Source organism: Melanotaenia boesemani, chromosome 23 (assembly GCF_017639745.1).
Source record: "Melanotaenia boesemani isolate fMelBoe1 chromosome 23, fMelBoe1.pri, whole genome shotgun sequence".
NCBI lineage: Eukaryota > Metazoa > Chordata > Actinopteri > Atheriniformes > Melanotaeniidae > Melanotaenia > Melanotaenia boesemani.
In genome coordinates this window covers 26,365,001-26,380,045 of record NC_055704.1, presented here as the reverse complement: position 1 = coordinate 26,380,045, position 15,045 = coordinate 26,365,001, and the positions used below count along the sequence as shown (strand labels likewise).

General features: G+C 42.7%; 1 protein-coding gene and 1 long non-coding RNA gene across 3 annotated transcripts in view; both read right to left on the bottom strand.

Moving 5' to 3' along the window:
* Nucleotides 1-15,045, bottom strand: part of lin7a (lin-7 homolog A (C. elegans)) — a 56,941-nt gene that overhangs the window by 15,620 nt on the left and 26,276 nt on the right. For both annotated transcript variants that reach the window (XM_041977865.1, XM_041977864.1), the window contains exon 3: nt 1,498-1,569. In XM_041977865.1, the coding sequence (XP_041833799.1) occupies nt 1,498-1,569 (72 nt within the window). The remainder of the gene's footprint in view (nt 1-1,497; nt 1,570-15,045) is intronic.
* Nucleotides 6,705-7,153, bottom strand: LOC121634903. Its single transcript, XR_006009319.1, has 3 exons — nt 7,097-7,153; nt 6,917-6,970; nt 6,705-6,805 (listed from the first exon to the last, which is right to left on the bottom strand). It is a non-coding gene; the product is annotated as an uncharacterized LOC121634903 (long non-coding RNA).

The window sequence follows — 15,045 nt, the reverse complement described above, 5'->3', positions numbered from 1 at the left end:
GGTCTTCTAGACCGGGCTATGCCCTGGTCCACTGGTAAATAACACCACTGACCAACCTTCAGACTCACCTGGAGGTTTTATTTCATGAGATTCTCCGCTCCAGGTCCAGTCTTTGATTGAGAGTGCCTATTCTGCAGTTTTTAGACGCGTCCCTTCTCTAACACACCTGAATCAGACGAATGGCTCGTTACCTGGCCTTGGCAGAGCTGAATGACATGCAGATGAGGGAATTCAGCCTTTTCATTCAGGTGTGTTGGACGTGGGCACACCTGTCGGATGTGTTTGGACCCAGCAGGAGGTCATAAAGACGCACACTACTCCTTTTTAGCTTCTTCACCACGAGGATGTTCGTCCTGACCAGTTCATGGAACCAGACTGGCTGCTGTCCAAGTTCAGGAGGAATTAACGACCCATTCATACTTAAAACTGCTATTATGTGATTTGAATCTCACTGTGTGATCATTTATGACTTTAAAATGAAGACAAACAGGTTTCCGTGCACATCTTTATCATTATTATTTATTTCCATTCATTTTTTCGACACTGTTGGTTATTTTTCTTCGTCTCGGTCTCACCTCGTCTGTGCCTGCATGCGACCCATAAGTCTTTCATTATTCCATAATTGACAGGATACGATATCATCCAGTACATTTTCGCTGTGTGCATTGCTGTGGGAAAGGAACATGGCTGAAAATCCACACTGAATGACCGTGATCTTTAAACCCAACAAACAGGATTGAAGTTGTTTTTAATGCAGACAAAATCCTTGCTATCCATCATTTTCTTATGGAAATCATAAACACTGTATTCTCTGCATTAAAATAGAAGGATAATCCAGTTTATTATCAGGGTTCAACTCAAAAACCTGCATCTCTGATGACACAAGCTGCATTGTTTACTGAACCAGTAACTCACACATGTGAAAGAGCGCCATCGATGCTGAAAGGCATATGCAGGCTTTAAAGCAACATACACATATTTCTCAGGAAGGACTTTGCATATTTCACCAAGACAATGCAAAACTACATTCTGAATTTGTTATAGCAGACAGTTCAGGGTATGTGGACTGATTGGCCCACATTTCAGACTTTTCACAAACTGGGAACCTTTGTTGCACCGAGAAAAACAAACAGACAAAAAAGAGCCAGCAGCTGTGTAGCCGGAGCAACGTGGGCATGAGCTGAAGCCAAGGCCACTTTTTACTTTTTTATCAACGTTTTTCAAAGATAAATCAGGACATAAAGAGAGTGTCTTATCATATGATAATGACAATCAACTCTTGGTCCTTGCAGTTGTGCTTTTGATGATCTGCATGAGGAACATTAACACAGGATACTTTGTTAGCTTCCATCTGCTTGGACAAGAGGAAAAGATGGAAGCGATATCACTGGGTAATGTGATTTACAGATAATTAACGACTCACTGGGCAGATTTTTCAGCAGTGATGTATGATGATTTGATCATAAGTTATGGATGTGAAAACACTGCAGTGCCTACCTTAGCTGTGGCTCTCGCCTGGTATTCTGGACAACCATTCACTGTTATTGTTTCGTGCATATACTGGTACACCTGAAAGAAATGAAGAGAGACAGGTGTGGTAATTACACACAGATGAAATATGAAATCATTTCCCTGCTAATTTCCAGTCAAATAATGGTGTTCCTTCGCAGCTGGCTGCACAGACTCGTATTTCACTCCGAGAGGCTGACTAATAGGAAAGCAGTGCAATATACTGTCACAGGTAATGTGTCAAATGCTTACCTCCTACATGCAAAGATAAAAGAGCTTGTTAAAATAAAAGAACATCCTGTAAATGAAATTACAAAGATGAGTTTTTGTAATAACCTGACTACAAACCATCACGGCAAGGACTGATTTAGTGTTATACGACATGAGTTCAATTTTTCTCACAAGGGACTTTTGCTAATTTTAGTGGAGCACATACACAAACTGATCTTGCTGGTTGGACCCATTCTTCCTCCAGAACTGCCTTTTTTCTTGGTGTCACAGATTCAACAAAGTGTTGGAAAAGCTGCTCTACTGGACTGAGATCTGGTGGCTGTGGAGGCCGTTGGAGTCCAGTGAACTCATGGTCATGTTCTAGAAAGCAGGTGGAGATGATCTGAGCTTTGTGACATGGTGCATTATCCTGCTGGAAGTAGCATCAGAAGATGCTCCACTGTGGTCATAAAGGGATGGACATGGTCAGCAACAATACTCAGGTAGGCTGTGCTGGTTAAACCAGGACACGTTGGTACTAAGGGACCCAAAGTGGACCAAGAAAATCTCCCCCCACCATTACACCAGCAGCAGCCTGAAGCGTTGATCCAAGGCAGGATGGATCCATGTTTTCATGATGTCTCCAGCAGATTCTGAGCCGAGCATCTGAATGTGGAGCTGAAATGGAGACTCATCAGACCAGCAACGTTTCTCCATCTTCTATTGTCCAGTGTTGGTGAGTGTGTGTGAATTGTAGCCTCAGTTTCCTGTTCTTAGCTGGCAGGAGGAACCCGGTGTGTCTTCTGCTGCATCCTGGTCCAGACAACTGCTGCTCTGGATATTTTCTCTTCTTCAGACCATCTCTGGAAACCCTGGAGATGGTTGTGGGTGGAAATCCCAGTAAATACTCAGACCAGCAACCATGTCACGTTCAAAGTCTCTTTAATCCTCTTTCTTCGTCATTCTGATGCTCAGCTTGAACTTCAGCAGGTCGTCTTCACCACGTCTACATGGCTACATGCTGCCGTGTGATTGGCTGGTTGGATTTAGTGTTAATAAGCAGGTGAACAGGTGGAGCTGATAAAGTGGTTGATGAATTTGTGGTTAAGATGTGGCTTTAAGAGCATCATCAATGCAGAGTTCAGACTTTACAAAGAGAACAAATATTAGACACATCTTGATGAAATATGGAAGTAAATATAGTGAAATATCCACAACCTTCCTGCCAATGGATATTAAATGATACAAGGAGGGTGGAGATATCAGAGGTTTAAAATGACACATTTCCCTCGGTTGCTGCTGAACTGCTGCACCTGACTTGAAGGAACTTAAATTACTAGAAAGCCTGTGTGTTTCCATCTGGCCATTTCTCCAACTACAAGAACCGCTCGCTGTTTTAACTGAGCAGCTTGTTGGAAGCAAACACTGCGGGCAGCTTTACAGTACAACATTACAAAGCTCTCACATCTCTGAATCATCAAAGGAAGCTGTACTTATAGAATACAAACCCTGAGATATTTGTACGTAGAAATCTCTGAGTGGGAAGAAAAATATCACCGAGCTTCTGGCGCCTTGTTTGCTCATGAATCTCAAAGACCAAATGACCAGATTTTACGTGCACTAGCCCACATTTCAGACTGCGACATGCTTTTGTGGATTTATGGTGCTGGTGCACATTTATAGAGCAGTCCACGTACACACAGCTCCCAAATGAAACCTTTTCCTGAGGACTTTTCACTTTTAAAGGCTGAGAACAACTTTATTCAGTTCAATTAAATTCAAATTTATTTATGTAACACATTTAAAAGCAAACTGTGATGGCCTGTAGAGTGCAAACACTTCAAAACAATCACAAAACCTTCGATTTCACTCACAAGCGGACGGAGCCAGTGTCAGGTGCTCAAAACAGGGGTGATGTGCTCACGCTTCTGTGTCAGTGGGCGGCTGAAGCATTTTGTACACTCTGAAGGCGCTGCAGGGAGCTCTGGTCCAAACCAACTTACCAAGCATTGCAATAATCCAGAGCAGGGTTACGCATGCGTGGATTGCTCTTTTAAACTCCGCCTGAGGAAGGTAGGGTTTAAACTGTGGCAAGAGTCCTCCGCTGAAAGAAGCCATGAAGACAGTACTGATGCAGTTTAAACATGTAGTCAACCATCACTCCCAGGTTCTTCACAGGAGGACAGCAGGAGGACAGCAGGAGGACAGCAGGAGGACAGAGGACCAATAATGCGTCCAAGCAGCGGAAGGGGGGGGGGGATCCAAACACCGAAATATCAGGTTTTTTTTATTTAGGCTCAGAAAGTTTTAAAATGATAACTTATAAATGCCAAAAAGGCGATCCTTTCTTTAATCTTTTATAGCAGTGACTTTTTGATCCCCCTCTTTTTTCCTTTTCTTTAAACTTTACTAAAACTGCTTATTAGAGCTTTTTATTCTCTCTCTCTCAGAACTTTTAGATGGGGAATATGGAACAGAGACATCTATTTGCTAATGTAATGCCTTTTGGCCGTTCAAACCCTGGTCTTTGTTATGTAAATGTTTAGTAACGGCTTTAATCGAGCGTGACAAGTGTGTTACAGATAGAGCTGCTCTGCTTATGCAGAATTTGACATCTGCTGAATGCAAATAAGCAGCACGGCAGTGAGCTGAGAAGTAATGAGACCACCAAAAAGAAATTCACAGGCTCCTCATACGATGCATCACCGATGCTTTTTAAAATAACCACGGGCTCAGTTAATGGTGCCATTGTCTCGCTGTTCAACTCCCTTTTTTTGTTGTAACTCTTCAGTGCATTTTAAACATGTGATCTATAAATTGCTTAAAACTTAAGTTTAACTTTAAGTTTGTGAGTTATGTCAGAAAACTCACAAGACAATGAAGCATTTCTTTCTCCAAGCTTGTGCATTGGCAAACCTGCCATGTGTCTAAGGTCAAGCTGCAGACACCTGCAGGGCTGCTCAACAACCATCAAAAATGTAGAGGGAATCCTTCACTGCTTTCACCATCTGGCAGAGACACGCACCAGCCAGAAAGAGGAGAGGGGACCGAAGAGCCACGGTGATGGAAAGATACCGGCCACCAATTTCTGTTTCACATGGTTTTTTTTTTCGTTTGTTTGTTTTTTTTTTACTAAGACTGAATAATAAAAAGTCAGGATGAATGGGCACATCAATAAACCGCTTCAACTGCCCATTAGCATGCGCAGATTACATAAGTTCTCCTCCCAGTCCTTTTTAAAGTATATTAAAATGTTAATTTTACTACAGTGCCTCAAGTTGACAGATTTTCAGAGATATCCTCCATGTTTTGAACCTGAATGAGGAGAAAGTGCTGTGTTCCTGAATGTCAGTTCTCTCTGGTGGTGGCTGCACTTTGCTCTTAAAAGACCACAAACCCTGAAGGCATCTTTTCAAATCCCTTCCACCAAGATGCTTTGACTTTTCCCAAAACACAAATACAGTTAGTCCAACCTCCTACATGCTCCTTCCTGTTCAGATAACTGCTGGAATTTACGGTGTGACCAGTGGGCTGGACACCACAAAGCGAATGGACTCACCAAATGAATCTTTTATCTTTGTGTGATGTGTGATGTGGGAGGCAGAGGCGTTGTAGTGGAATCAGCTCAAATCTTCTACTCATGCTTTTGCTTTACATAGAAATAAAAAAGCCACACTGATTGTAAATCTTTGCTGAACTATAAAATCAACAGCTTACGAGAGACATAATCACTGTGGCCTGTTTGTTGCACTCTCCATATTGCCGAGTAGGACTTAAATTCGCTCCCCTCGATCATTTCCAGTTGGTTAGATCCTCCAAACCTCTCGGCCACCGTCCTTCCTTCCCATTTGCAAGGCTGATTGACCCTGACCACTCACTCATGGTGATGCAGTGAGACTGAAGCAAAGACTCTCCCCGCCACCTTCGCCTTTAAAAAGCGTGGCAGGGAGAAACAACCAGCTCATCAAACTCTGTCTCTGTCATTTAGCCCAACCATGCTGAGGTAGCTCCTTACCCAGCTGATCATTCTTCCTACTGACAGCTGACTTGTCATCCTTAACAAGGCTCCTTCATGTTCTGTAAATTCTGCCGTGCATGTAGAGAGATGTAGCTCAGGTTTGGACTAGATTAGTATTTCTACAGTCTCCTGGCTTTGAGGTGGTCCATCAGACCATGAAATGTGTAAAGGAAGGAATAAAATCCCAGACTGTAATTCCACAGGACAGAAAGGTCATCTGCTCTAATGGATGCATCAAGGTGAATGAGGTCAAAATTAACAAGAGAGCTAGACCTACAGTTTAACTTCTTTTATGACTCCCTGAACATAAAAGTAGTTATCACTGGAAAGACAAAAAAGGAATAAGTGCATTAAAATTAGTTCATATTTCATTATATAGCGAGGAATAAAAATCCCTTCAGGAGGGAATGTGGAACAAATCTGTTCTTGGTTAAAGACTTTACACTAGAAAATTTAATCTTGATTTAAAGCACAGCACATTTAAAAATAAAGATGGATACTTTCCTCATAATATATATTCACATTACTGTGATTGTGTCATGAGAATAAACTTTTACAGACCTTATGAAGTGCTTGTAATTGGTATTCTATTACAATGAGTTATTTTTTCTTTCTGATTCAATTCTGTGGTCAAAAGTACACATTCATTTGAGGGTGACATCTGATATTAGAAAGCCCGAGTAGTGCTGTCAGCAGTATTTAGCTGATGGTTTCTCATGTATGAGTTCTTCCAGAACATCACAGCTGGTTATGATACAAAATACAGAATGAACTGAAAGGATAAGCGGGTGTTCAGACATAAGCTGATGTCTGGGAGGCAAAACGCAAAGTCCACAAAAGTGATGGATCCCCAAAAAACATCCATCCCTGTTTTTATCCCAGGACAGAAAGAAACAACAAAATCACAAAAAAAGTTGACAAAACAGATCAAACAAAGACAGGTGGCGCATATGTAACCATGCCAGTCCTGGGTGCTGGCAGGTTCATATATGTTGTAGCTCTGCGTTGTGTTAATTAATGAAGATATTGCGATGCTCAGGTCTCGCCAACACCGGCCGTTTATTAGTTCTGTACAGAACACAGAAATGCAGGATCAGGTGCGGTGAGCTCAGTCGGTAAACACTCGGACGAATCCATCCCAGTACTGATCAAAATATTATTAACAAAACACATATTTACCTGTACAGAACACAGAAATGCAGGATCAGGTGCGGTGAGCTCAGTCGGTAAACACTGTAAGAGTTTTAGCAAAACGAAATGAGGGGGATAGCAACTCAATACCACATTGGTTTACTAGCAACCAGGTGCTAGAGACCAGAAATATCCCCAACTGTGGACCACTTCAGGAACACGACTTACCTCGGACGAATCCATCCCAGTACTGACCAAACGCAGCTGATGACGCAATTACGTCAGCACCAGGGAGGAAACGCCCAAGGACCACCGCCCCTTCACCATGCAGTACAGGTCAGAATGGAAGCAAGTGGAATAACACAATTTACTCTGTTACACATATATAAACAGCGCTCTCAATCAGCTTCTATTAGATTTTATTTGACGTTTGATTAGATTGTGAGTAGATTCCTAAAGTTACCAGCCAATCAGAATTTCCACTCATCAAATTGTTGGGAGTGAAAATAAGTCAGACAATAACAACAACAATAACATCAATGTTCCAACATTTTCTTTTTCAGTGAGGAACAAAGTAGCTTGCTAACCAGTTGCTAACCAGTTGCTAGTTAGAACAGGGGCCTTTCTGTGTGGAGTTTGCATGTTTTCTCCATGTATGCGTGGGTTCTCTCCAGGTTCTCCAGCTTCCTCCCACCATCTAAAGACATGCATGTTACGTTTTTTCCTAATAAGGGTACCTCCACACTGGCACTGTTTGGTCTACTTTAAAATAACCCTGGTCTGCTTCCTCGGATTGTACCATTTGTTTAGAGCAATGTGAACCAGGATCTCAGTTCACTTGCAAATAAATCCTGGTTCGGTTCTCTTACAATGTGAAAGCAAACGGACCGTCTGGTGAACCAGAGAAAGATTTATGAAGTGTCAAAGCGCACTATGTTGGATCTCGTTGCCTCTCCTGCCGCTCATGCTGCAGAGATTCTGGGAAAAACTGCGTTAGGTTTTAACAGCAAAGTAAAAACAGAAACCCAGACTATAAATTGCTCCACCGATTAATTTAGCCAATCAATGAGCCCGATTCTTTTCTTCTTTCTTCTTGGTCAGAGGGCCTCTCAGGGATTATCACCTCTAGTGACCAGCAACTGGCTGGCATTGTTTTAGTGGTTTGGTCCACTACAGTAAAGTACCGCAACTCAAACGAATCAAAGGTGCAAAATATTTCAGAATTGCCTGCCCTATCTAAGAGTCTTCTGTACTATCCGGGAGTGAATGCACCCTAAGTCGTTTTCCTACAGGCTCCTTCTCTGTTAGCTTCTGCTAGGTTGTGGCTAAATTAAAATTCATGGGACAATAAAAGCTGTAGCTGCTTTTTCATTTTACTCATCAAGATTGCTGTTGCAAAACAACAAGTGAGTTGAGCTAATTTTAACTTCAGCTAATATTTCAGCTTCATTCACCAACAAGTTCTAGCAGTTTTTCATATAAACACAGCATAGACTGGGCTACGAAGAATTTAGCCCTGGACAGAGTGAAAGAGTAATGGTGTATTTACACGAAACAAAAACACATAAATATGTGCTTGCAGGAGCAGAAACAAAGCTTTTACCCCTCCACACGTCAAGAAGTTCTAGACTTTCAAAATTTTTATCTAGTGGCTGTGTAGAAGTTGGTCTGTGGCAGCAAATAGTTCCAGATATCGAGAACGTGGTGTCTGAGTGGAGTTGGCCATGGGGTTGCTGTTGTGCGTAGTCTGCATGCGGTCGGTTACCGCGTAGCTGTCGCGCGGCGTCTGCGTGCAGTCGGTTACCGTGTAGCTGTCGCGCGGTGTCTGCGTGCAGTCGTTTACCATGTAGCTGTCACGCGGCGTCTGTGTGCAGTCAGCTACGGCGTTGCTGTTGTGCGGCGTCTGAGTGTGGTCGGTTACCGCGTAGCTGTCACGCGGCGTCTGAGTGTGGTCGGTTACCGCGTAGCTGTCGCGCGGCGTCTGAGTGCGGTCGTTTACCATGTAGCTGTCACGCGGCGTCTGTGTGCAGTCAGCTACGGCGTTGCTGTTGTGCGGCGTCTGAGTGCGGTCGGCTACCGCGTAGCTGTCGCACAGCGTCTGCGTGCAGTCGGTTACTGTGTAGCTGTCGTGCGGCGTCTGAGTGCAGTCGGTTACCGCGTAGCTGTCGCGCGACGTCTGCGTGCGGTCGGTTGCAGCGTAGCTGTCGCACGGCGTCTGCGTGCGGTCGGTTACCGCGTAGCTGTCGTGAGCCGTCTGCGTGTGGTCGGTTACCCCGTAGCTGTCGTGCAGTGGCTGAGTGTGGTCGGTTACCGCGTAGCTGTCGTGCAGTGTCTGAGTGTGGTCGGTTACCGCGTAGCTGTCGTGCAGTGTCTGAGTGTGGTCGGTTACCGCGTAGCTGTCGTGCAGTGTCTGAGTGTGGTCGGTTACCGCGTAGCTGTCGTGCAGTGGCTGAGTGTGGTCGGTTACCGCGTAGCTGTCGTGCAGTGTCTGAGTGTGGTCGGTTACCGCGTAGCTGTCGTGAGCCGTCTGCGTGTGGTCGGTTACCGCGTAGCTGTCGTGCAGTGTCTGAGTGTGGTCGGCTACAGCGTTGCTGTCACGCGGCGTCTGCGTGCGGTCGGCTTGAGTGTGCTCTCCACTCGAGCGTATGGGGTACACGTCGTTTTGGTGTCGTGTTGCAGTTTCTCCTCCTAACCTGAAGGTGGCAGAAGTGGTGGTATCTAAGGTTATAATAGTTTTGGATTTTTTATTAGTTTTAGTTTTTATTTCGTTTTGACTTTCTGTTTTCAAATTCAGTAAGTTTCAATTAGTTTTTAGAGCAAATTTTCTAATTTCTATTAGTTTTCGTTTTTTAAAAATGCTTAGTTTTAGTTTAGTTTTTATTAGTTTCAGCATTAGTTTTAGTTTTTTGTTTGTTGTTTCTAAATTAGGGTATTTGTCAGGTGCAAAATTCAAAATAATCAGAATATGCATATATGTATATATATATATATATATATATATATATATATATATATATATATATATATATATTGTGGAATAAAACTAATAAAAATTGAACTAGAGGTGCAGCAGCTTTAGTACAAATCACTGCAGCTGATTAACAGAACCTCATGTTTTACTGGACATGATAAAGCAGTGAATATTTTAGACACTGAAAGTGAACGTGTCTGGTAGAACACAGAGCCAGCAGCTGGATGCTGGTGTGCTTTTCTTTTCTTTTCAGAATTAAAGTTTAGTCTCCCAGAAAGACCAGTAGAAACTCCTCCAAGCATTCATCTCCAGTAGGCTGGATTACTGTAATGGTCTTTAACGGGACTTCCTAAAAAGAGCATTAAACATCTGCAGCTCATCCAGAACGCTGCTGCTAGAGTTTTAACCAGGACTAAGAGATCTGAACACATCACACCAGTTTTAACATCTTTACACTGGCTTCCAGTCAGTCACAGAATAGATTTTAAAACCCTTCTGCTTGTTTACAAATCCCAGAATGGTTTAGGCCCAGAATACATCTGTGATATGTTCAGAGAATATAAACCTAGCAGAGCTCTTAGATCCAAAGACTCTGGTCACCTAGTCCAGACCAGAGTCCAGACCAGAGTCCAGACAAAACATGGAGAAGCAGCATTTAGCTGTTATGCTGCAAACAAGTGGAACAAACTGCCAGTGGCCTGGTTGAAGCTTCTCTTTCCAGGGAGGGGGGCAGAGAGGCTACCTGGTCCAGGTGCTCCTGGTTAACCTTCTCATGCAGCTTTTCAAATGGACTTTCAGATTTGTGTTTTTTTCTCTTCCACATATTGTATCATCTGCTTCTTCTACAAGGTACTTTTTTAATGTCTTTTTTCTTTGACATGGTCATAATGAAAGAAATCCCAAATAGGACTCCGCCGCTTTCTCCTAACTTTCTCCGCAGCATCACGCTAGCCGGCGTGGGCGGACACGCTGTTGACACGTGACGTCACGGACCTTCAGGTACCGTATGACGCAGACACCTGGCGTAAATCTGGCAGAGCGAAGTAAATAGATTTCATATCAACCCCGAGGGCTTATGTATGAAATAAATTTACAAAAAACAAAAACGAAGGACCTTTTAACTTTAACTGTAGTTCGTTTTGTAAACACAGTTTAAGTTAGTTTTCGTTTTTATTTTTATTACAGCAAACTTTCATTTTTCTCATTAGTTTTCGTTAACTATAATAACTTATAACTATAACTATAATATAACTTAGTGGTATCGCCTGGTAAACTCACCATGTCAGAGTTCTTTTGATGGTTCTCTTCAGTTCGGTGGTATTTATCTATTTTAAAACAACAATGGCGTCAAGTCTGGTTCAGTGTCTTTATTAGGTTGTGGAAGAAAGAAGAAAGAAATAATTCGATCAGCCTCTCATCCACTTGATCCACTGGTGGGTGGAGCAGGGGTGCACGTCAGGCCGGAAGAGGTGCTCGTCGAGCCTCTGCAGACCTACACGGCGCCTACGACAATGATGAAGACTCCGCCCAAGTATAAATCTGTCTTAACCCAACAACAAAAAATAAACAGATTAAACCTCAGAAATGTCATTCCTATGATTCTTCTAAGTGATGCTGAAGAAGAAAACATGTCTTTTAATGGCTGATCGGAGTAGGGCTGCAACTAATGACTAGTCTGATGGTCGATTAGTCACCGACCATTAAAACGACTAGTCGACCAATCGGATTATGTATCTCATGATTATTATATATGGATCTTATTTCACTTTCAGCTTTGAAATCTTGCATGAGGTTGTTAAGTAAGTCCGACGTGCCTCCTCTTAAAATGTTCGAGCATTGCAGACGTACTTCCGTGGTACACAAGGTCCGCTTTACAAGCCTCACATGTATTTAAGTTATCCCAGACTTTTGACATTCTCTGCCGCCGTTTTGCGCCCTAGTCCGCCACCATTTTTTACCCCTGGCGGACTTTTATTGCTAAATTCGTTGTCGACTATTTTCATTGTCGACTATTGTCGACAACGTCGACTAATCGTTGCAGCCCTAGATCAGAGGTAGACGTACGGGTCTGTGACCAGACACATGAACTGGTTGAAGAGATGACTGGACTGTGGTTGGAAATGCTTTGTCTTGTTACAAACAACAGACTTTAGAATATTAGGCCATTAAATCCCCTCCCACAGAGACTCCTTCCATTCATAGATTGCCGCTTCGAGTCATTTCTGATACCATCAGAGCACTGATGCACACAGGTGTTCCAGGTGTTCCAGGTGTTCCCCAGGACCTCCTTTAATGTTCTGCATAATAATCTACAGAATCCAACAACAGCCGCTTAAGTAAATAAATGCTCCTCCAGCTGCCTCAACACAACTACTGCATGCTTCTTCTCACAAACCATAGTCTTCCTTGCTGCACCTTACTATTCCCTGAATGCTGTGGTTACCATGGTGACTGTTTGACCAGCTCTTTGTGGGTGAAGTGGTACGTTCCTTTCCTTCTTGGCGAAGGGCAACTACAGCTGTTGAGGCCCTTTATGGGGGTCTTCGAGTATTCCTGTCATTGCAGTCCAGGGCTGATCTCCAGCTACGTCACACTGCTAAACACCAACACAATCGTACTACAAATCAAGACAGCTGCACTTTTATTTGGACTTTACAAACCCTTAAAGATCCACTACGTAACAGTCTAAACTTTTCTAAACTGGCCTAAAACCTCTTTCTGACTCATTTCATGATGCACAGTAACATCTATTGTTTACATTTCTGAACTGTCCAGCAGCGTCCCAAGAACAACAAACCGAACTACATCTGCTTCATCCGAGACGCCACGCAGTGTTGCTGCAAGTTCTGTTTAAACGACCGGGTCACATGGATATAAACACCCGTTTTCAATACACACCATGCCTGATTCTGCAAGAACAATGACAAGTAAACATTATGTAAGGAGGAGAGGAAAAGAAAGAAAGAGTCAGAGCAAGAGAGAAGGCAAAGAGTCAAGAAAAGACTGCAAAAATATCATGTCATAAATGTCCAGCTCATCTGCAGCTGACCCACTGACTAAATGTGGTCTCCTGCTTCCCAGGAGGAGCCCAGGACTCCTTCATCTTACAGAGCGGCTCTGTGGACCTGCTTCAAACAAGGACTCAGTGGTGATGCATGGCTCATTGGTACTTCTCTTCAAATAATGACCAGTTACTACAACTGTGGCTTTCTGGGCTTTATTAGGAGATGGAGGTTATGCCCTGATCTCCAGTTAAAAACACCACTGACCAACCTTCAGACTCAGCAGGTTTTTTTTCATCAGACGCTCCATCATCACGGCTTCTTATAGGATGCTGGATGTGTTTGGAAACAGCAGGAGGCCACTTGCTTTACAAACTGCAGAAGGTTCAGTATGAAAAGAGAGATAAAAATGTATTCTACAGTGTACAACTTTCCTCTTTATCCACTACACCACAGTGATGTTAATCCTGATCCGCTTATGGCACCAGAGGCTGCTGTCCAAGTTCAGGAGTAATTAATGACCCGTTTGTCCATAAAGCTGCTTTTACGTGATTTGAATCTCACTGTTTGATTATTTATAACCACGTTATTGCTTTAAAAATGAAAACAAATGAGTTTCAGTGCACATCTTTGTAAGTATTATTTATTTACCTTCATTTTATTGGATTTCTGTTTGTTATTTGTCCTTATCTCTGTCTCGCCTCTCGTCCTTTTCAGACATTTACCTGCGAACTAGGGACAGCGGTCTTAAGACCTACTTAAGAATGTGTTCTAGAAGTTATTGGTGATGGAGGCTCGTTGTTAGCATGAAGTCATCCTGTGTGTCCGATGATACTAAAAAAAGGAGATGAGTTGGATATCGGCTGTAAGATGTGGAGTTTTCCAGCATACTGAAAAAGTTGAATGTGTGTGCCAGTCATTTCCACTCTGTGGAGTAAAGTTTCATAATTTTAGGATTGTTTCAGCATTCACAACGACTAAGCTAGCATCAGCGAAAAGAAGAAACAAACTTTTTCTTGAGATGGACTTTATCGGTATCTGAAATTCTTGTAATAACAACTGTGTGTAACTCTGTCCAACACTCCACCCGTTACAAACACCGTCCTGCATGCAAGCTTTTCAAGGTGGGTGAGAAATCCTGGACGCATCGACAGTCGGCTTTTTTGTTGTTGCTCTGCAGCAAATCTCATTACACATATTTAATTTACAACCCATTCAGTGCCCCCCCCACCAAACATTTTTATCAGTCCACTAATTGCCTTTCATTCCAGTCTAAATGACATTTGCACTTAATTATCATGCAGGCAGGAAGCCACTGAAGCATTTGTCATCTTCTGCTAACTGCTTTTCCCTGAATAAACTTATGTCACAGTGTAAGACTACAGTACATCACAACAGACAGAAAACACCAAGGATACGAGATCTGCAGTCATCAGCCTGTGTAGCTGTGACATGTAGAATAAATACTCTTGTTTGCTTTATACCTCCTTCCTCCGGATGAACGGTGTTGCAGTGATGGATTAGTGGAGGCTGTTTTCTATGGCTTGTAAATAAAAGAGTTCTAACAAGAGCAGAAAAACAAGAACACGAACTCCTGTTTTACAATCCAGTTTAATTTGTCCTTGTAAAATGCAATTTAAAGAAATCTCTCACGGCCATTTGCTTAATTAAAATTCAGTGTAACGAGCTGTGGAAGTTGAAACAAAATAAAAAGCTTATATCTTTAAAAGTTGTTCTTGTTGTTTTGCTTTATAAGGCAGACCTATAAACTCCACATTTCCATTATGCTGCTGACATACTGTATGTCGATTGCACAACAGTGACTAAATTCATTCTCCAGCTTTCAAGATTAGTTATTTTGGCTTTGAGTTTTGATGCAGCAAATTAGGTTCCTTTTATTTATTGTTTAGTCTTTCTGCTTCAACCAAGAATTGAAACGGCTGAATGAAAAGCCCTTATTTAAGGTTTAAAACAGGGGTGCCCAAGTCCAGTCCTAGAAAGCTTTTAGAGGCAATCCCTTCTCCAGCACACCAGAATCAAATGAACAGCTCATTACCAGGCAGAGTGTGCATGAGGGAATTCAGCCATTTGATTCAGGTGTGTGAGAAGGGAGGCATTTACAAACAGCAGGATAGTAGCTCTCCAGGTTTAAAAGGTTAATCTATGACAGGCATGTCAAACTGGTCCAGCAAAGGGCCGTGTGG